Here is a 20,881-nt window from a genome sequence, read left to right on the forward strand (position 1 = left end):
AGTTTCCCTTCTTTCTTAGTCATAATCAGTCATTGAAAAAAAATGGTAGAATATATCATTCACATTTACAATTCCAAGATGGATTAAATAAACACTATGATGGGAGTTAGCCTGACAAAATGTTTTTGAAACTTATTTTCTAGTTATGAATAAACTTTGAGACAGTTCTAGTTAAAGATAATCCAATTTGCTTTTTAGTGTGGTTTAAATCACAAGTCAGAAACTTTATAAACTCCCTAAAAGAAAGGGAATGAAAAAAATTGGATAAGAAAACTACCTCTATTTCGGGGTGCCTGGGTGGCTCAGTCGGTTAAGTGTCCAACTCTGGCTCAGATCATGATCTCACGGTCCGTGGGTTCAAGCCCCATATCGGGCTCTGTGCTGACAGCTCAGAGCCTGGAGACTGCTTCAGATTCTGTGTCTGTCTCTCTCTCTGACCTTCCCCTGCTCACACTCTTGCGTGCTCTCTCTCTGAGAAATAAATAAAACATTAAAAAAAATAAACCTAACTTAAGAAAACTACCTGTATTTCAAAGACCAAGTGTAATACAAATTGCCATATTAAAATTAAGCTTTTTAATTTCTACTTTATGTTGAGTAAAGAAAGTAAGTATACTAAGAAGCAGCTTTTAATGTGTTGATTAAAGAAACAAAAAATACAGACTTCTGGAACACCAGCAAATCAGTGTATTCCCAACATTACTGTATTGGTATAAAAACAGTGGAATAGAATAGAGAACCCAGAAATAAACCCACACATATTTACCCAATTAATTTACAACAAAGGAACCAATCATATACAGTGAGAAAAGGATAGTCTCTTCAATAAATGGTGCTGGGGAAACTTGACCGCTGTCTTAACCCTATGCACAAGAAATTAACACAAAATGGATTAATGACTTGAATGTGAGACTTGAAACCAAAAAACCCCTAAATAGAAAATATTATAGAGGAGTAAGCTCCTTGCCATTGGTATCGGTGAGGAGTTTTCAGATTTGACACCAAAAACAAAGGCAGCAAAAAAACAAAATAAACAAACATGGGGCTACACCAGATTAAAAACTGCACAGCAAAGGAAATCATCAACAAAATGAAAAGGGAACCAATAGAATGGGAGAAAATATTTGCAAGTTATATATCTGATAAGGGGGTTGTATCCAAAGTATGTAAAGAACTCATAACACTCAATAGCAAAACAAAAACAAAAACAAAAACAAAAACAAAAAACCAATCATTTTTAAATGGGCAGAGGATCTAAAGAGACTTTTTTTTTTTTAGGTTTATTCATTTATTTTTGAAAGAGAGAGGGAGACACTGAATCTGAAGCAGGCTCCAGACTCTTGAGCTGTCAGTGCAGAACCGATGCAGGGCTCCAACCCACGAACCATGAGATCATTACCTGAGCTGAAGTCAGACACTTAACCGACAGAACCAGCTAGGTGCCCCTGAATGGACATTTTTCCAAAAATGTACAGATGGCCAACAGGCACGTGAAAAGATATTCAATATCACTCATCATCAGGGGAATGCAAATCAAAATCACATTGAGATATCACCTCACACCTGTTAGAATGGCTAGTATCAAAAAGAAAATGGGGTATCGAGGTGGCTCAGTTGGTTGAGCAACTGACTCTTGATTTTGGTTCAGTTCATGATCCCAGGATTGTGGGAGTGACCCCTGCATTGGGCTCCACTCTGAGCGTGGATCCTGCTTAAGAGTCTTTCTCTCACTCTGACCTTCTCGTCTCATGCTCTTTAAAATAAAATTAAGAAACCAAACAAATGTTGGCAGAGGTGTGGAGAAATGGGAATGCTTGTGCACTACTGCTGGAAATGTAAACTGATACAGCTACTGTGGAAACCAGTATAGAGTTTCCTCAAAAAAAAGTTACAAATAGAACTCCCATATGATCTAGCAATTGCACTTTGGGTATCTATCCAAAAGAAATGAAAATACCAATTCAAAAAAAATACATCTACCCCCATGTTCCCTGCAGTATTATTAATAACATAGCAACAACCTAAGTGTCCACTGATGGATGAATGGGTGCCATACATAAATATGTAAGTGCCATACTTACATATTTATACAATGGGATATTATTCAGCCATAAAAAAGGAATCTTGCCATTTCCAACAACATGGATGGACCTTAAGGGCATTATACTAAGTAAAGTAAGTCAGATTTGAGAAACACAAATACCATATGATCTCACTTATATGTGGAATCTAAAATAACAACAAAAACAAAAGCAAGCTCATAGATAAGGAAAACAGATTGGTGGTTGCCAGAGGCAGGGAGTGAGGGGTGGGTGAAATGGGTGAAGGGAGTCCAAAAGGTACAAAATTCCAGTTATGAATTAAGTCATGGGAATATACAGCATGATAATTAGTTAATAATACAACCGTATATTTGAAATTTGCTAAAAGAGTAGATCTTAAAAGTTCACAGGAAAAAAATTTTTAACTGTGTGTGGTGATGGATATTAACTTAGACTTACTGTGGTAATCATTTTGCAAATTATACAAATGTCAAATCAGTATTTAGTACACCAGAAACTAATGTTATATGTCAGTTATAGCTCAGTTTTATAAAAGACAAAACACAAACTTCTGGAACACAAGCAAATTACATGTACTTCCAATTAGTCACAAAGTTTTTAACTCTAGGCGGATGACAACTTGCAAATTAAATCCACAAAACAGGATACTAAAAGGCTACATATGTAGAATTATAGAAAAGGGAACCTCAATTATTTTCATAAGTTCTAAGAAATTAGTTGCATTCATTATTCAACTTTAAATTTCAAATTGAAATTTGGTGGTGACGAGAGCTTGAGAGGTCCATACACAAACAATTTGATAACTGTTGCAAGCTATGGAAAAAGACTGGGGAAAGTGATGAGCTGTGACTCTTCATCAAGGTAGAGTGTCCTACGCTGCAGACAAAGGCCTCTGCAAATGAGAGCCTTTGACATGAGTCTATGGATAATAGGCATTGGAGGTTTTCTGTTAATTTAGTACTCTAAGAAAATTTTAAACATCACTTTGAAATAGGAATGTGATAGTGTTCATCAAAAGATATGAGGGGCACCTGGGTGGCTCAGTGGGTTAAGCACCGGACTTCAGCTCAGGTCATGATCTCACGGGTTTGTGGGTTCAAGCCCCACGTCGGGCTCTGTGCTGACAGCTCAGAGCCTGGAGCCTGTTTCGGATTCTGTGTCTCCCTCTCTCTCTGTCCCTCCCCTGCTCATATTGTCTCATTCTGTCTCTCAAAAATAAATAAATGTAAAAAAAGTTTTTTAAAGATATGAATGAATTCAAGTGGTGTTTTTAGAATACTTTATTCAGTCATGGCAAAACTCATCGGTTTATTCAACTTTGTTATATTTTAAATATTTGTATTAGTAAACCAAACAAGATCCTTTTTAAGTTTTCTATTTCTTTTTTCTAAAAATTGTACATCTGGTTTTTCAATTACATCTCATATTTATGACCACAAAAACTTCCCAATTTTTCTGGTAAATGTTTGGTTATGGTTTGGTCTAGGACCAAATCAGGCTTGTAACTTCAACTTGTCTCGTTTAGAGGATGGGAGAAGGCAGGTCACGGTCACCCCTGGAGCGCTCTCAAATAGCAGCCACCTGGCCTGTTTCTTTCTTCCCAGTACCCTTCCTGGTAACTGCAAAGACAGACTCGCCGCAAACCTCCAAAATCCTTGGGATGTCGGCGATCCCTTTAAACAGTGGTGCAGCAGTCCCCTCCCGAGATGAGCACGCTTGGTTATTCCTAGGCGCCTTCAGCCTGGTTCCCGGGGCTTGGGAGCCCAGCGGGGGCTGATGAATGGCCCAATGGGTTACTGAGACAAAAAGAGAGAGAGAGAGAGAGACTCCGTGAGGCATTTTGGATGAACAGTGATAAACTGGGTCTTCCACCCCACTAAGTGCCATTTTTCCTGCCTCTGTAGCCTGCTGCTCACTCTGCACTTAGGAAACAATGCTCGGTAGAAGCCCCTGGAGTTCTCTATCCTAAACATGGCCGCTGGCGCGCGTCCCTCCAGGGGATGTGAATGGAGACCCCGGCCTCCCCGCAGGTGTCGTAGTGTGACCCAGGCCAGCTCACAAACGCACAGGGGCGCGGCGGATCCGAGGCGCTCTGGTGCAGGGTTGCGTCAGTGCGGGGCAGCAGGCCGCCGCTCTCTCCCGAATTGCTGGATGCTTCTCTGCCCCCATCCCCGCTCTGCCACCGACTGGAGTCGCAGCTGCTGAGAAGCTCCAGGTGAAGCGAATAGCTGTGACTTACTTAGGCCACCCTCTAAGCCAAACCCAGGTTTTCTTCTCCCATTTCCCCCTCAACACCAACAGTACTTTATGTCCTCTCTCTTCATGCCCCAGGGATACTCACCTCAGGCGTGAGTGTGTCCTGTCCCACATTGCTTTAGCCTCTGTTGAGGGGCCTTTATTTCACACTCCAGGAGACAATTCGTTAATGCTGCAAGATGCAAAAACGTCTTGTGGTTTGTGTCCAGGTCTTTCAAACAGGTAACACACAGATTTATTGTTCAACCTGGCTATTATCTGTGAAAACAGAGTGGGATCTATTTTTTCCTATTAGATTGGCAGTATTTACTCCTTTTTAAAAAAATGTTTATTTTGAAAGAGTGTGCAAGCAGGGGAAGGACCAGAGAGAGGAAGAGAGAGAATCCCAAGCAGTCTCCAGTGCTGTCAGCACAGAGCTGGCTCAATCTCAGGAACTCAGTCTCAATGCAGTTCATGACCTACAGCAGAAATCATGAGTCGCAAGCTTAACGGACTGAGCCACCCAGGCACACCAGTATTTACTTTTAAGTAAATCTCCCAGTGCTTGTAAGAATGAGGGGGAAAAAAGACTCTCTCCTATACATTTTAAGAATGTTATTTAGCTATGTGGATCAGCCTTCAAAATATTCACATGCTAATGGTTATACAATTGATAACAGACTACAAAGAATATTTTGCAGGCAAGAAAGATATGCTTTTCAAATATTTTGTTTCAAATCACAGTATGTTAACTATGTTGTATATATCCCGTGATGGTGAAAATGTTCAATATCTGAACTGCTCATTAAGGTGGTCACTAGGCACATTTGGCTGTTAAGCACTTGAAATGTGGCTAGTGTGACTGAGAAGCTAAACTGTAATTTAATTTAATTTAAATTGAAATAGCCACATATAGCTACTGCTACCATATTAGACAATGATCCTATATAGTAAGGTCTCAATTTTGTAAAACAAAACAAACCCAATAATAATAATAGGTATTATATTACCACTGGTTATCTCTAAAAAGCAGTTATAGAGAACATCATAGTTGCTTCTTCAGCATCTGTTCTTCCTTTGGGTTTGGGTTGCTCTATTTCCCCTATGATATTTGGGGTAGGCAAATGCTCACCCTGGCTATAAGGTTGAGCCATGTAGTACTATCTAAAATGGTATTACTCTCTGACTCCTGGCCACAGTCATTGGTTCATTGGTTCATTGGTTCAAGGTTGGGCACTTGACCTAATTTGGGCCAATAGAATAGGCAATCTCATCTCTGACTCTGTTTCTCCTCTATTACCGGTCCAAACTGGCTATACCATTCACAGTCAATTTGTAGGTATCCGACATGAAGACCAGAGCAGTGCTTGTGTAGTTAAGTGTCTCTTCTTACACTCTTTTGTTATACAACAATATGAATGTACCTAGTGCTATTAACTATACACTTGAAAATAATTAAAATGATAAACTTTATATATATTTTACCACAATAAAAAAATAAAACAAAAACAACCCTTTTGCAGAAACACAACCAAACACCTGGGACAAAAACTACCATGAACTGTGATAACCCATCAAGATAATAATCCCATGTATGCCACACTTACTAAAGAAAGCCCTGGGGCTAAAACCACCTGAAAAAGCTATTCCCACAATAGTCAAAAGCACAATCTGGGCTGCTACAAAATGTCAAGGTCAAAACTCTACAACCATAAACCATGGACCCTTAACACCCAGAGACTTAATTTCTCCAGTTATATTTATTTTTCAGAATGTTCTGCCAAGGCAGCAGGTGTTGCAATTTGAGGAGCAGTTGAAGAATAACACCCTTTCTTCCCCTCCCGAGTTTTTTATCATTAAATATAATCAGGCACAAGGGGTTCAAAATATCACATATATTACTGATAAAGTAGTTTAGAGAAAGTGGCTTTGGTCTGTAGCTAAGTGGACTTGGGATAGTTCCACCCTGAAATTTAAAAAATAATAATAATGTTTATTTGGGAGAGCATGCATGCAAGCGTGGGAGGGGCAGCAAGAGAGACAGAATCAGAAGCAGGCTCTGCGCTATCAGCCCGAACCCCAATGTGGGGCTTGAACTCATTAACTGTGAGGTCATGATCTGTGAGATCCAACCTAAGTTGGATGCTTAACCAACTGAGCCACTCAGGTACCCCAGTTCCCCCCTGATTTTGACATAATTACTTTGTCATCACACAGATGGACAATCTCGGCTCCTTTAACAGGTATTCAACCCTCTTATTCTATGGAAGACAGCTGACTAGAACACAGATCTTGCAGGCAGAAAGATCTGGAGGGAAACCAGCAGGAGCTGAGGTCATCAATTATTCAAGTCTTCTCTGTAGAGGAGATATTCTGGAGATGAGGCTCTAGGCCAAGGGCATTACACGACTAGAGTTTCCTCTACACAGGAATATGAAGCCAGGAGAAGGTAATTACTTCACCATGTCTTGAGAAGAAAAAGAAAGCTTGGACAAACCAGTAACCATCATATCTAGTAAGTAAGAGATCAAAAAATTTTTTACAGTGGCACGTGTGTGGCTCAGTCGTTTAACATCCAACTTTGGCTCAGGTCATGATCTCACAATTCATGAGTTCAAGCCCTGCATTGGGCTCTGTGCTGAAAGCTCAGAGCCTGGAGCCACCTTGGGATTCTGTGTCTCCCTCTCTCTCTAACCCTTCCCTGCTCGTACTCTGTCCCTCTCTGTCTCGCAAAAAATAAAATAATAAACGTTAATTTTTAAAAAATTTACAGAACCTTGAGGGAACAGATTATCCCTATAACATAAAATGCTTCAACAAATAGATAATTAGGTCACTTTATGGGGTTAACCTTGACAACCAAACTGAATAAGAACATTACAGAAAAGTAAAATAATAAACAAAATTGGTAATAATATAGACATAAAAACTCTGAGTAAATGTTACATGTAATCCAGAAGTGAATTAAAAAGCAATATATTGTAACCAAGTCTGATTTACACTCAGAATGTCAGATGTGCAATAAAGGAAATCTATTAACGGAATATACCACACTAGCAGATTTAAAAAAGAAGACAAAGATAGCTGCTGTCATTCCCCCATTCCACATTGTACTTACTGAAAGGCTTAAAAAATGCAAGAAGACAATATATGAGTCAGAGAATTGTATAAGAAGAAACACACACTGCCCATATTTATAATACTGTCTATAGAAAATCTAGGAGAATGTATAAAGCCCAGTCATATTACTAAAGACAAGATCAACAAAAACTATTAGTGTTCCTATATACCAATATTTTAAAAACTAAAGAAAAAGACATAGAAATCAGATATCATTCCTAACAGTAAAAGAGATATACCATGTTATTAAATAGGAAGAATCAATATCATAAATGTATCACTTCTTTCCCAAATTAGTTCACAAATTTAATTCAATTCTTACTGAAATACAAGCAAGATATTTTGTGGAACTTGGACCCTGACATTGATCTGGGTATGTAAAGGATTGAGAATAACCACCATAGTTTTGAAGGAAAAGGATAAGGGGGGAGGATTATCTTTACCAGGTACCAAGATTTATTATAAAGCTATCATCATTAAAAGATGTGATTTGATGCAAACTTAGACAAATAGATAAAAGGAATAGAAATGAAAGTCCAGAAAGAGCTCTACACATATATGATGTTTGATGGGGGCAGCATTTGAAATCAGAGAAGAAAGAATTTACTATTGAATATATTACACAGACAACTAGCTAGACATATGAGAAAAATTAAATTAGATCCCTTCCTCATAGCATATGCAAAATAATTTCCATATGGACTAAAGAACTGTGAAAGACAAAGTATAAATTTTTTAAAAATTTTGTGCTGGATATATTCCATTTGCCACTTACATTATCATTTAGTTTTTGCTGCATAAGGACACACTTTAAGCTCACGATTCTGTAAGCCATCTGGGGTTGGCTCAGACAATTCTGATATTGGTGGCTGGGCTCACTAGGGTATTTGTGGTCAGCTGACAGTCAGCTAGGTCACTCTGCTTCTGCATGTTGGCTGGCTGAAGGCTGGAGTCACTAGCCAACTGTCTCTCATCATCCAGTAAGCTAGCCACGCTTCTTCACACAGCATAGATGACAGGGGTTTCAAAAACTGTGAGAGGGCAGTCTCCCAGTGTCTGGGCGCTTTTCAAAGTTCTGCCTAATACCACGGGTGCTAATGCCCCATTGGCCAACATCAGTCACACAACCAACATGAGATTCAAGAGGTGAGGAAATAGACTCTACTTCTTGGCACACATACAGACATTGGAAAAACTTGTGGTCATTTTTGTAATCTCCACCCTCTGATTCTGCTTTGTGCCCCAAAGGGCTAAACTGTAGGGACTTCACCCAGGGTCCCTCATGCTCTCTGGCTTCCTGATGAGTTTAGCTAACAGGGAGCTGCAGCAGAAGCTAAGAATGGAGAATGAGATTGGGGATTTATCCCCCTGGCTCTCTTTACTGTAGCATTGCTGCAGGCTGTGTTCATTCATCTAGGATCCAAGCAACAGTCAGATGGCCTTTGTGCACAGTGCACTGTCTGGGTTCTCTCTCACTCCCACTTCAGGCTTAGGAGTATCCGTGGAGCTACTGTACTAGCCCTGGGATACAACACTCTGTGATTTCCCTACACACTACCCATACCTTTGTAAATAAACTCTCTGTTAAACTTCCTTCACGTTTACAAATTCAAACTTTGAATTTGAGTGGATCATGCATTCCTATGATAGAGCAGTAACTATAGAAGAATTTCTTAAGGCACAAAAAGCAAAACCAAAAAATTAAAATAGGACAAAACACATTGTGGAAATAGAAAATTACAAACCCAATACTTGGACTCAGCCATAGTTAAAGCCCAGAAGCATACATTTTGAGAAACCTTGAGTGGAGATGATTTGGACACAGACAATTTTAATAATCATTAGCACTAAGTTAAACAAAAGCCAAAAATATATTGATTAAATCCCAGTCTGGCCTGGGGTGGTTAAGGCTGTACTGAAATTAGTACTATGCATGTATATAAAATAATTTATTTAATATGCCTTCTAAAATGGACATTTATGTTATTTCCAATCTGTTACTATTGCAAACTATGTTTTTTGCATCTACTTTAGAATTCATTCTTTAACTCTTGAATGCTGACAAAAACTGAGGACTGATGGATGTGGGGGGGAGGGGGGATGGGCATGGAGGAGGGCACTTTGGGGATGAGCACTGAGTGTTATGTGGAAACTAATTTGACAATAAACTATTTGTAAAAAAAAAAAAAAAAAAAAAAGAATTCATTCTCTATTCTCGGGGCACCTGGGTGGCTCAGTTGGTTAAGCATCTCCTCAGGTCATGATCTCAAGGTTCGTGGGTTCAGGCTCCATACTGGGCTCTGTGCTGGCAGTGCGGAACCTGCATGGAATTCTCTCTCTCTCTCTCTCTGCCCCTCCCCTGCACTCACTCTTTCTCTTTCTCAAAATAAATAAACTTAAAAATATACTTTAAAAAAAGAATTCATTCTCTATCCTAATGTCATGGAGACATCTTCCTATTTCATCTGCTTGAAATATCACTGTTTTACTTTTCATATTTAAACCTATAGTCGACCTAAAATTGATTTTTGTGGATGGCAAGATAGGGGTGAAATATCTTTTCTTTCTATATGGATTCTCGGTAGACCCAGAATCAAAAGGCATACTTTCTACAGTGACCTTTACCTTTGTCATAAATCAAATCCATTTGTAACATTGGTTCCTCCTTTTAATTTCAATTTCAACCTTACTGTGATCTTATGCTTCAGAGTCATGTTTCATAAATGGCACTTAGGTTTTCTTTTTTATTTGTTTTTAATCTGACTTTTAAATGGTTATTTAGTCTATTCACATTTATTTTGATTATCATATACTTGGACTTGTTTCTACTTTCTTTTAGATTTTTTTCGGTCCAATTTCTTTTTCTTTCCTTTAGTACTTTTTAAAAATTCTGACTGAATACTGTCATTGTTCCTCTTCTCCTTTGTGTGTTTCCCCTTAAAGTTTTTCTCTTTACAAATCTGGCATTTATTTCCTCTACTTTTATTCTGTTGATAATAACTCTTAAAAATTTATCAGGAGCACCTGGGTGGCTCAGTCATTTAAGCATCCCAACTCTCGGTTTCCACTCATGTCATAATCTTGTACTTCATGGGTTCAAGCTCTGTGTCAGGCTCTGCACTGGCACTGCGGAGTCTGCTTGGGATTTTCTCTCCCTCTGCCCCTCCCCCTGCTTGCACTCTTTCTCTCAAATTAAATACATAACTTTAAAAAGTTATCAACTTTTATCAAGCATGTCTAACACAGTCTTAAAACTGAACAACTTCTCATCTACCTCAGATAAAAAGACTTTAGAACATTTTTGCTTAGGTGTTTTTAAATTTTATTTGGAAATAATTTTAGATTTACAGGAAAATTGCAATAGTAAAGAGAATTCCTTTCTACACTTCATCCAGCTTCTCCTAATATTAATAGTTTTCATAATCATAGTACAGTCATCAAAACAAGAACACTACTAACTAAACAACGAACTTTATTTGAAATTTATATTTTTCATTAAGGTCTTTTTTTCTGTACTATAATCTAACCCAGAATCCCCTGTTAAATCCAGTTGTCAAGTCTCCTTAGTCTCCTATAGTCTGTGATGCTTACGAGTCTTTTTTTGTCTTTTATGTCCTCAATATTTTTGAAGATAACTGACAGTTATTTTGTAGAATGTCCCTCAATTTGGATTTGTCTGATTTTTCCCCCTGATTTGACTGAGGTTATGCATTTTTGGCAAGGAAAGTAAAAGAGTAGGAAAAAAATCCCAGCATTTAACATATTGCTGGGGCTTATAATATTTAAAACTTTTATAATGTTTAGAATTTTTGCCTTGAGTAAAGTTGGCCTGTAATTTTTCATACTGTCCTCACTAGGTGTTGATGCCAATGTTAGTGCTAGTATCATAAAATAAGCTGGAAAATGTTCCCTCTTTTTTTTTTATTCTCTTGGTGAATCTGTGAAATGTTGAAACCATACCAGTTTAATAGAAAGTATTTAATATAGAGAGACATGTAGACAAATATTGGAGACCAGAAAAATAAAAAGGGAAACTTCAGTAACACAGAAGATAGTAAAGGATGAAGGGACCAGGGAAAGAGGTTGGGTTATTAAGAAATATACACTCAGAAGACAGACTTACAAAGCTGGGATCCAGACCTCTGAGGGGGTTGCTGGCAGCTGTGCAGATCCTTCAGGAATCACACAAAGGACTCACAGTTAGGCTTCACTTAAGTTGTTTTTACTTCTAGTTATTCTTACAGAAGTCATCTCCCTTTCTTAAGATATTTTACTTCCATCTATTAGAAAGTTATCATAATGTACTGAATTTGTTGGGAAAAGACACTTCAGTACCATAAGTAAACCTACAATGTCCACAATGCAAATGGCACTCTGCATGTCAGGGAGGTGCTGGCATTTTGTCTTCCAAAAATTTGCTGAATTCTTTCATTCCTTCACATTTCTTTTCTCATTTTCTTTGACCTTTTTTATTCCTTTCTATATATTTTTTAAAAATCTTAAAATATTTTTTAAAATGTTAATTGATTAAGAAACTTTGATGTTTATTTATTTTTGAGAAATAGAGAACATGAGAGAGGGAGAGGCAGAGAGAGTGAGGGACAGAGAATCTGAAACAGGCTCTGTGCTCACAGCAGAGAGCCTGATGCAGGGCTCAAACCCACCAACCATGAGATCATGACCTGAGCCAAAGTCAAAGGTTAACTGACTGAGCCAGCCGGGCGGCACAATGTTTATTTTTGAGATGGGGGAGGGTGTGAGCTGGGGAGGGGCAGAGAGATTGAGGGTCAGAAGATTTGAAGGGGCCTCTGCACTAACAGTTAAGAGCCAGACGTGGGGTTCCAACTCATAAAATGAGATCATGACCTGAGCCAAAGTTGGATGTTCAACTGACTAAACAACCCAGGCACCCTTCCTTTCTATAATTTTAGTATGATTTCAAAAATATCATGTGATAAATGCATACAATCAATAAACTATTTTTATTTATTTACTTTTTATTTTAAAAAGTTTTTAATGTTTTCTTTATTTCTGAGAGAGAGAGAGAGACAGTGTGAGCAGGGGAGGGTCAGAGAGAGAGGGAGACACAGAATGTGAAGCAGGTTCCAGGCTCTGAGCTGTCAGCACAGAGCCTGACGTGGGGCTTGAACCCACGAACCATGAGATCATGACCTGAGCCGAAGTCAGATACTTAACTGACTGAGCCACCCAGGCGCCCCTCAATAAACTTTTTTTAACTAGCAACCATATATAAAATTAACATATTAGTTATAAATGTATTATTTTTGTATCTATTAAATTACTCACTATAGAATAAGAATTATTTTAAAATTAATTTGTAGTTTTGACATCTTTATTATATCTCTTCTTTTAACATCAACATTTGTTTTGTAGGTTCAAAGGAGAAATTTAACATGAAAATTAAAATTGAGTTATAGTCTTGTATTGGTATAAAACATACCAGCAAATAAGATGTCTGAAAAGGAGGGTACTTCAGAAGAGCTAGAAGATATCACTAGTCAACTTAGGAAAGAATCTGGATTATGGTCAGAAGAGCCTGAATTTATTAAAGAAACATCAAATTCTTTAGAGGAAGTTTGTGATGGGAAACCTTCCAGTCAGATTTGTGAAACACATCCTAGAAATGATAAATTAGGTATATATGATGATACATCAGCATTGTCCCCTGAAAAGTCTGAGAGAAATGAAGATCAAAGGAAAACTCTTCAATCTTCTGAAACAATCGCTCTATCTGACACCTTCCAGTCAAAAAGTGATATTTCACAAAGTCCACCATTATCAATGACTGAGGTGGTTGCTGAATATCAGGATTTTACTGGTTCCTCTCATGAAACATTAGAAAAAACCAGTCCACAACTCTCTGAGGAAAATCAGAAAGAACTTCGCTTAGGATCAGATAACTTTACAGTTAACCTCAAGGCCAAAGGTTTACAAGAATTCCCTAAGGACATCTTAAAAGTCAAATATGTAAAATATCTATATTTGGATGAGAACCAAATCAAAAATTTTAAAGGGGCAGACTCAGGTGATCTGCTAGGACTTGAAATTCTGTCCTTGCAAGGAAATGGGTTATCATCTCTACCATCTGAAATTCAATTACTTCATAATTTAAGGATATTAAATGTCAGTCACAATCAAATATCACATATACCTAAAGAAATATCACAGCTTGGGAATATCAGGCAACTCTTTTTTAATAACAATTACATTGAGAATTTTCCTTCTGGCTTAGAAAGTCTTGGAAACTTAGAAATTTTAAGTTTGGCTAAAAATAACTTAAGACATATACCAGACACTCTGTCTAGTTTGAAAAACTTGAGGGTTCTCAATCTGGAATATAATCAGTTAGCAATATTTCCTAAAGCTCTGTGCTTCCTTCCAAAGTTAATTTCACTAAACCTTACTGGAAACCTGATAAGGAGTTTGCCAAAAGAAATTAGAGAGCTTAAAAATTTAGAAAAACTTGTACTGGATCATAACCAGCTTACTTTTTTGGCTGTGGAAATTTTTCAGTTGCTCAAAATGAAAGAAATTCAACTAGCTGATAATAAACTGGAAGTTATTTCACAGAAAATTGAGAATTTTAAGGAACTCAGAATTCTAATACTTGATAAAAATTTATTGAAAGAAATACCAGAGAAAATTTCCCACTGTGTAATGTTGGAATGCCTTAGTCTTAGTAATAATAAATTAACGGAACTTCCTAAGAACATCCATAAGCTCAAAAATTTAAGAAAACTCCATGTAAACAGAAATAATATAGTGAGAATACCTGAAGATATCTCACATCTTAATAGTATGTTCAGTCTAGAATTTTCAGGAAATATAATCACAGATGTTCCCATTGAGGTAAAAAATTGCAGAAAAATAACTAGAATTGAACTGAGTTATAACAAAATAATGTATTTTCCAGTAAGTTTGTGTGCCTTAGAATCTCTTTATTATTTGAATTTTAATGGAAATTATATTTCAGAAATACCTGTAGATATATCTTTCAGTACACAAATGCTTCATTTAGAGTTAAATAAAAATAAACTCCTCATATTTTCTGAGTACTTATGTTCTCTTACTAATCTTGAGTATCTAGATCTTGGTAAAAACCAAATAAGGAAAATTCCACCATTTATCTCAAATATGATATCACTCCATGTTCTTATTTTATGCTGTAATAAATTTGAAGCTTTCCCTATAGAAGTATGTACTTTAGAAAATTTGCAAGTATTTGATCTTTCAATAAACCAAATACAGGATATCCCTTCAGATATCTGTAACCTAAAAAGAATCCAGAAATTAAACATCTCAAGCAATCAATTTATATGTTTTCCTACTGAACTGTGCCGACTTCAATCACTGGAAGAGCTGAATATAAGTCAGATAAATGGAAGAAAGGTAAGAGATTTATATTTTCGGCTTTAGAGGAAAGTTGGCATTGGAGGGAATTAGAATCTAAACTGTAGTGTATGTGTGTCTGTTTTAAAATTAGCTGGAATATTTTATTTTTTAAAATAGGCTTTTTTATTTTTAGCCCCAAACATGGCTTAAAAATATATTTCTCAATCTGAAAGCTTCATAGGAAAATATTTCATTAAAATAAAATTCCAAGTAACTATAGCTGACAATTTTATAGATTTCTTTTTATTTCAGTTTGATTGTAAAAGGAGTTTTAAAGTCATGGGATTATAATATAAACATTACAGAAATTTTACAAAATTGAGAAAAGCAAAAAAAAAAATCATTCCAGAAACATACCATTGTAAGTATAACTATTGGTCACTGGTCATATGTTGATACAACTTACTTTCAGTCTTTTTTATGTGTATGGTTTTATAAGCAATTATAAAAAGATTCTACACTCAATTTTAGTTTCTTCTATTTTCACTTAACGTAAGCATTTCCAGATAATATAACACAATCTTCCCAGTAATTAATTGTGAGAGCCAATACATGATTTATGTAACTAATCATCTGTTCTTAAATATTTAGAGATATTGTAATTTTTCCTCATATATAATGCTGTGATGAACTTCTTCATAAATACAACCTTTTATTCATATTTTAACTATTTCCTTAGGGAGCTTTCCCTAAAGAACTGCGAGATCAATGGGAATAAGTGTTCTTATAGTTTAGCATTTTACTTGAATGTAAGAATGAATTTTATGGGAATACTTAAAAAAAATCAAACAATGTTGATTTATATTAAGATCTTAGTAAACTAATGAAAAGGGCCCAGCTATCATCTGGTCAAGCTTAATTTGACTACCAGTCAAATTAAAGTGCTTTGACAGTGCTGGACTATTACCTAGAGCAAGATTTCCCAAAGTCTGTCCTTAAAAACACTAGTCCTGTAAATGCTCCTTAAAAGAAATGGTGGGGTGTGGGAGAGAGGAGTTCCTGTAATCAACTAGCTTTGAGAAGCACTGGTTTCTTCTCTTAAAGATTCACAACGAATTTTAGTGTATCAAAAGCCCTGTCGAGTCCTGCACTAAAGAAATTGGTTTGTCTCTCTTTAACTCACATTTCCCAAACTTACTCAACCTTTTTAAACCTAACACCTGCTATATAATACATTTCTAGAAAGCCTACTCCAGGGAATACTTGCTTAAGTCGCTGGTTCTGCATTATAATCATCAACTAATTCCTTGGCTGATTTATAATCCTCTCACTTTCTCCTCCTGTATTTTACTATGCAGATCTAGAAGGTTGTGTCCTTAATCTCCTCTTTTCTATTAACTTCATCCCAGACCTTACCACACCATGCACATGACCCTCAACTCTGCATAACTGGAACTGATCTCTCACTACTACTTTAGTACCATAGTTCCCAGTTTCCCTGGAAATTCCCTGTTCTTCTATTGTCTCAAACTCAACATGACTTCAAAGTCAAACTCCTCTTTCTTCCCAACGTAACTCCCTTCCCAACTTCTCCATTTCTGTCTCTAATGTCGCTTTCTTCAGACCTACCAATCTAGAAATCATGAAATCAGTTTTCTTTCCTTTCCATCACTAGTTATACTGAAACTTATACCAACATTGTCTCATTTTTCCTCTGACAAAGCTCTTGGATCAACTTCTTCATTTTCCAGTGTCATTATCTCCAACCTGATCCATGCTTATCACTCACTTCATTCCTAGACTACTCCAGGAGCCTCCTGAGTATTCTCTTTGATTCAGTCTCCTCTTTCATCAGGACTTGTCAAAGCTATCAGATTTCATTATTGAGAAAATTACAGAGTACTATTCTCAGGAATCCAGACTACATATCTATTGCCTATTCATGGCGAGTGGTTGCCAAAGGTAACATTATTAACATCACTTCAAAGATCACCAGATGGGGGTGCCCGGCTTGCTCAGTCAGTAGAGCCTACAACTCTTGAACTTGGGTTGTGAGTTCCAGCCCCATGTTGGGCATAGAGCTTCCTTAAAAAACAAAACAAAAAAGAGTATGCAACCATGTAAAATAAAGCCAGATATCCTTTAAAATTTTTTAAAAAGTTCACCAGATGGAAAAATGATTTATAAGAACTAGTTTCGGGGCACCTGGGTGGCTTACTTGGTTAAACATCTGACTTCGGGTCAGGTCATGATCTCATGATTCGTAAGTTCGAGCCCTGCGCTAGGCTTGGCGCTGACAGCTCAGAGTCTGGAGCCTGTTTCAGATTCTGTGTCTCCCTCTTTCTCTGCCCCTCCCCTGTTTACACTCTTTCTTTCTCTCAAAAATAAACAATAAAAATTTTTTTAAATAACTCTTTTCAAAAAGTATATATAATTGGAAATATCACTTTGATAACCCACTTAGGGTGGAGGTGAAGTGCCCAAAGGATTAATTTATAATGACAGATGGTCACTAAAAAGTCATCTAAAGAAGATAAGTTCAGGTTCGTCAGAGGGCTTTTATTTTACTAAGTGAAGGATAGCCAACAGGGGTCTTTCTTCCATAGTAGCTCTACTATCACACAGTTCTTAGGTACTTCATCTAATAAATGTTGAGCAAACAGTGAAAAATAATTTTTGTCTGAAGGGAAGTCAAATTATGAACCTACCCACCTGTCTTGACCTGACTCCTACTTCCTAGGGCCAACTCTTGAGGCCTGGTTCCATATTCTTTCTCCAAACATATCTTACTCTGCATCTCATCACCTCTCTTTACTATTAAGCCTCTCTCTGGCCCGTTAAAAAAAAATTTTAATGTTTATTCATCTTTGAGAGAGAGTGGGAGCAGAGGAGGGGCAGAGAGAGACACACACACAGAATCCGAAGCAGGCTTCATGAAAGCTCTGAGCTGTCAGCATAGGGCCTGATGCGGGGCTCAAATTTATGAACTGTGAGAACAGGACCTGAGCAGAAGTTGGATGCCTAACCAACTGAGCCACCCAGGGGCCCCTCTCTGGACCATTTTTATGCACGGTATTTGTCTCGCCTAAAGTGTTCTGTGACTTCCATTCAATCCCATTTATGCTTTTTAAAAAATATATTTACTTATTTATTTATCCCACGAACTGTGAGATTATGACCTAAACTGAAAACAAGAGGTAGATGCTTAACCAACTGAGCCACCCAGCTGCCCTCAGTCTTATTAATTCTCTTAGGCCATTTGACTCCTATCTGCTACATGAAGCTTTCATTTAGTTCTCTGATTTGTACTGATATACATTCTCTAAACTTCCATATATCTGTTATTGTACTCTTTATTTTGGCACTGGATTACCTATCATTTAATGCTGTTTCCTGATGGTTTCATATGTGTGTATTTTGTGTTCTGAACTAAATTTTAATCTCCTTTAAGTTAGGGATTGTCTTTTATGCTTCTTTTATATATGGAAGAACACTGAGCACAATATTCAGTATTTACCGTGTTTGTTTCTCAATTCAAAATTCTCTTGTTTACTTGTAGAAGTTCCTTTGTTTCAAAAGCCATTGGTGATGGCCATATTTTCTCTAAATACATGTATTTCTTCTTCACCATAGCAGGGTATCTTAATTCCTGTTATTTAGCAATACTTTTTTGAGGCTACACAGCCAAACTGTGAGTCCATTCTAAAGGAGTTTACTGAGCATTTACTCAAAATATATCATGATTGGGAACATGACAAAAAGTATAAAATGTATACCATGTCATTTAAAAATCCAAGGAAAATACACACAAGGGACTTATAAAAACCAATGCAGATGAGAACAGGAATAAAGAGATCAAATGTGCTACAGAATAGTTTGGGGAAACTTTGGGGAGGAAAGAAAGAGATTGTAAAGAACATCAAGTGCTGGGAGAGTGAAGAAAGTGGGTTAATAAGCCATAGGGTTGAATGGTTAGCATTGGTCAGACTGGGGAGGTACTTGGATGCCACACAATATATTGTGGATTTTAGCAAGGAGGGTGAAAATATTCCTTTTTAAGACCAAAACCAAATTTCCATTTTAGACAAAGTCTTAGTCATAGAAATACTTATTAAAGATAAAATTGTTTGATCTTTGTTACAGTTAACAAGACTTCCAGAAGAGCTGTCTAATATGACTCAACTTAAAAGACTTGATATCTCAAATAATGCAATCATAGAGATTCCAAGAAATATAGGGGAATTGAGAAGTTTGGTTAGTTTAAATGCATACAACAATCAAATAAGTTATCTGCCACCATCTTTTCTATGTTTACATGATCTCCAGCAACTAAATTTGAGTGGTGAGTGTCAAGTGTAATCAATACATATAATTAGTAAGTAGAGTATTCATGTCTAGGTTTCAAGACTTGCTGACAAGACAGAACAGCAGTCAATATATTGCATTAAGTGCTCATTGGAAGGAAATGACCATCCTACATACAGAACATGAGAGCACAGCACAAGGTCCTGTTGCTTTCCTGAAAGAGGTTATAAACCAGCGGAGCACCTTGAACATATTCTCATTTCTCTTCTGTCCTCTCTGCCTATACCCAGGTATTCAGTATTTTTTCCCTTTCTGAATCTGACCTCATCTCTTCCTCTACACAAACTTCACAACCTCAGGTCAGCATTTTCTGTATTTTCCTTTCTGGCTACCCTATTCCTACCCCTATATACTGCAATACTCAGATACCTTATAGTCTTCTACAAAGTAAATCATTACAATAACAACAAAAAGTAAATCACTCACTCTAAAGGCATCAGAAAAGATTTCCCAAGGTACAATAAATACCAGATTGGTATTTTCTTAATAGTTTTTATTATGGCGGTGCCTGGGTGGCTTAGTTGGGTAAGTGTCCAATTCTTGATTTCGTCTCAGGTCATGATCTCACGGTTGATGGGATTGAGCACCATGTTGGGCTCCAGCTGACATCATGGAGCCTGCCTGGGATTCTCTCTCCCTCTCTCTCTGCCCCTTCACTGCTTGTACTCTCTCTCACAAAATAAATAAGTAAACTTTAAAAAATAATAAGTTTTATTATGAAATACTTCAAACTTACAAAAATAATAAATACCTAGGTACTTACTCTGAGATATAAGCAATATTAACATTTTGTGATATTTGAGATATTTTTTAATTGTTAAGAAATAAAATAATGGAGTTGAAATTTCTTTTCTTCTTTTACCCAAACTAAAAGTAGCCACTGTACTGAAATTGGTATGTATCTTTTTTCTTCCATGTTTTTATACGTATATATATTTATATCCATTAACAAGTAATACTATTTTGAGTTTTCAAATTTTACTAAATCTTATCATACTATATGATATGTAATTTACTATTCTGTAAACTTGCTTTTTTATTTGTCATATTTTTAAAATTAATTCATATTAATATATACATAGACTTATTTCATTCACTTTAAATCTTGTATGATATTCAATTATATGATTAAATAACAATCCATTACATGGTTGATAGACAAGTAGGTTGTTTCCAATTTGTTTGCTATTATAAACATCCTGTACATGTTCCTTGTGTACATCTGCTTGAGCTTCTTTAGTGCATATGGCTATAAGCGGAATTGCTGCATTGGAGGGTATGCACATCTTCAGCATTACCAGATTTGGGCAACTTGATCTCCAGTGGTTGTACCAGCTAACCACATGAACCATTGTAATGTATGAAATTTTCTCTTTCAGTTGGAAGTAGTATTTACAACCAGAGCCCTGTGCATCTTTTTAGATTTAGAGGATTTTCAGAATAAAACAACAAAGTTCATCTTTTTTGGTCAATTGTCCTAGTATTATAGTAAAACCTACAGTTGTGCATAAATACTTAGATATAATGCAACTGGCATTTGTCCCCTGAACCTCCAGAACTCCCAGTAAGCTGGCTGTGCAGGTAAGTATCAGTCATTTCACTAATTTTGCAACAACTTGCAGTGAGTTGTAAAAACTCAGCCTGGCACCTGAATTTTCTTGTTTAACTTTTGTGTTTTGGCCAAGTTTTACTCTATTTTAAGGTTACCTATTATGTCCAAGTGTAGGGTACACTGCACTCACCTA

The 20,881-nt window shown here is 36.7% G+C and overlaps 1 protein-coding gene across 1 annotated transcript in view; it reads left to right on the top strand.

Annotated features, from left to right (window-relative positions):
• Positions 1 to 4,190: 4,190 nt before the first annotated feature.
• Positions 4,191 to 20,881, top strand: part of LRRD1 (leucine rich repeats and death domain containing 1) — a 31,603-nt gene continuing 14,912 nt past the window's right edge. Inside the window, exons 1-4 of the mRNA XM_039222891.1 lie at positions 4,191 to 4,278; positions 6,542 to 6,813; positions 12,813 to 14,828; positions 18,915 to 19,113. Of these exons, the coding sequence (XP_039078822.1) occupies positions 12,891 to 14,828; positions 18,915 to 19,113 (2,137 nt within the window). The 5' untranslated portion in view covers positions 4,191 to 4,278; positions 6,542 to 6,813; positions 12,813 to 12,890. The remainder of the gene's footprint in view (positions 4,279 to 6,541; positions 6,814 to 12,812; positions 14,829 to 18,914; positions 19,114 to 20,881) is intronic.

This window comes from Hyaena hyaena, unplaced genomic scaffold, assembly GCF_003009895.1.
Source record: "Hyaena hyaena isolate Hyena2069 unplaced genomic scaffold, ASM300989v1 scaffold_1210, whole genome shotgun sequence".
Classification (NCBI taxonomy): Eukaryota; Metazoa; Chordata; class Mammalia; order Carnivora; family Hyaenidae; genus Hyaena; species Hyaena hyaena.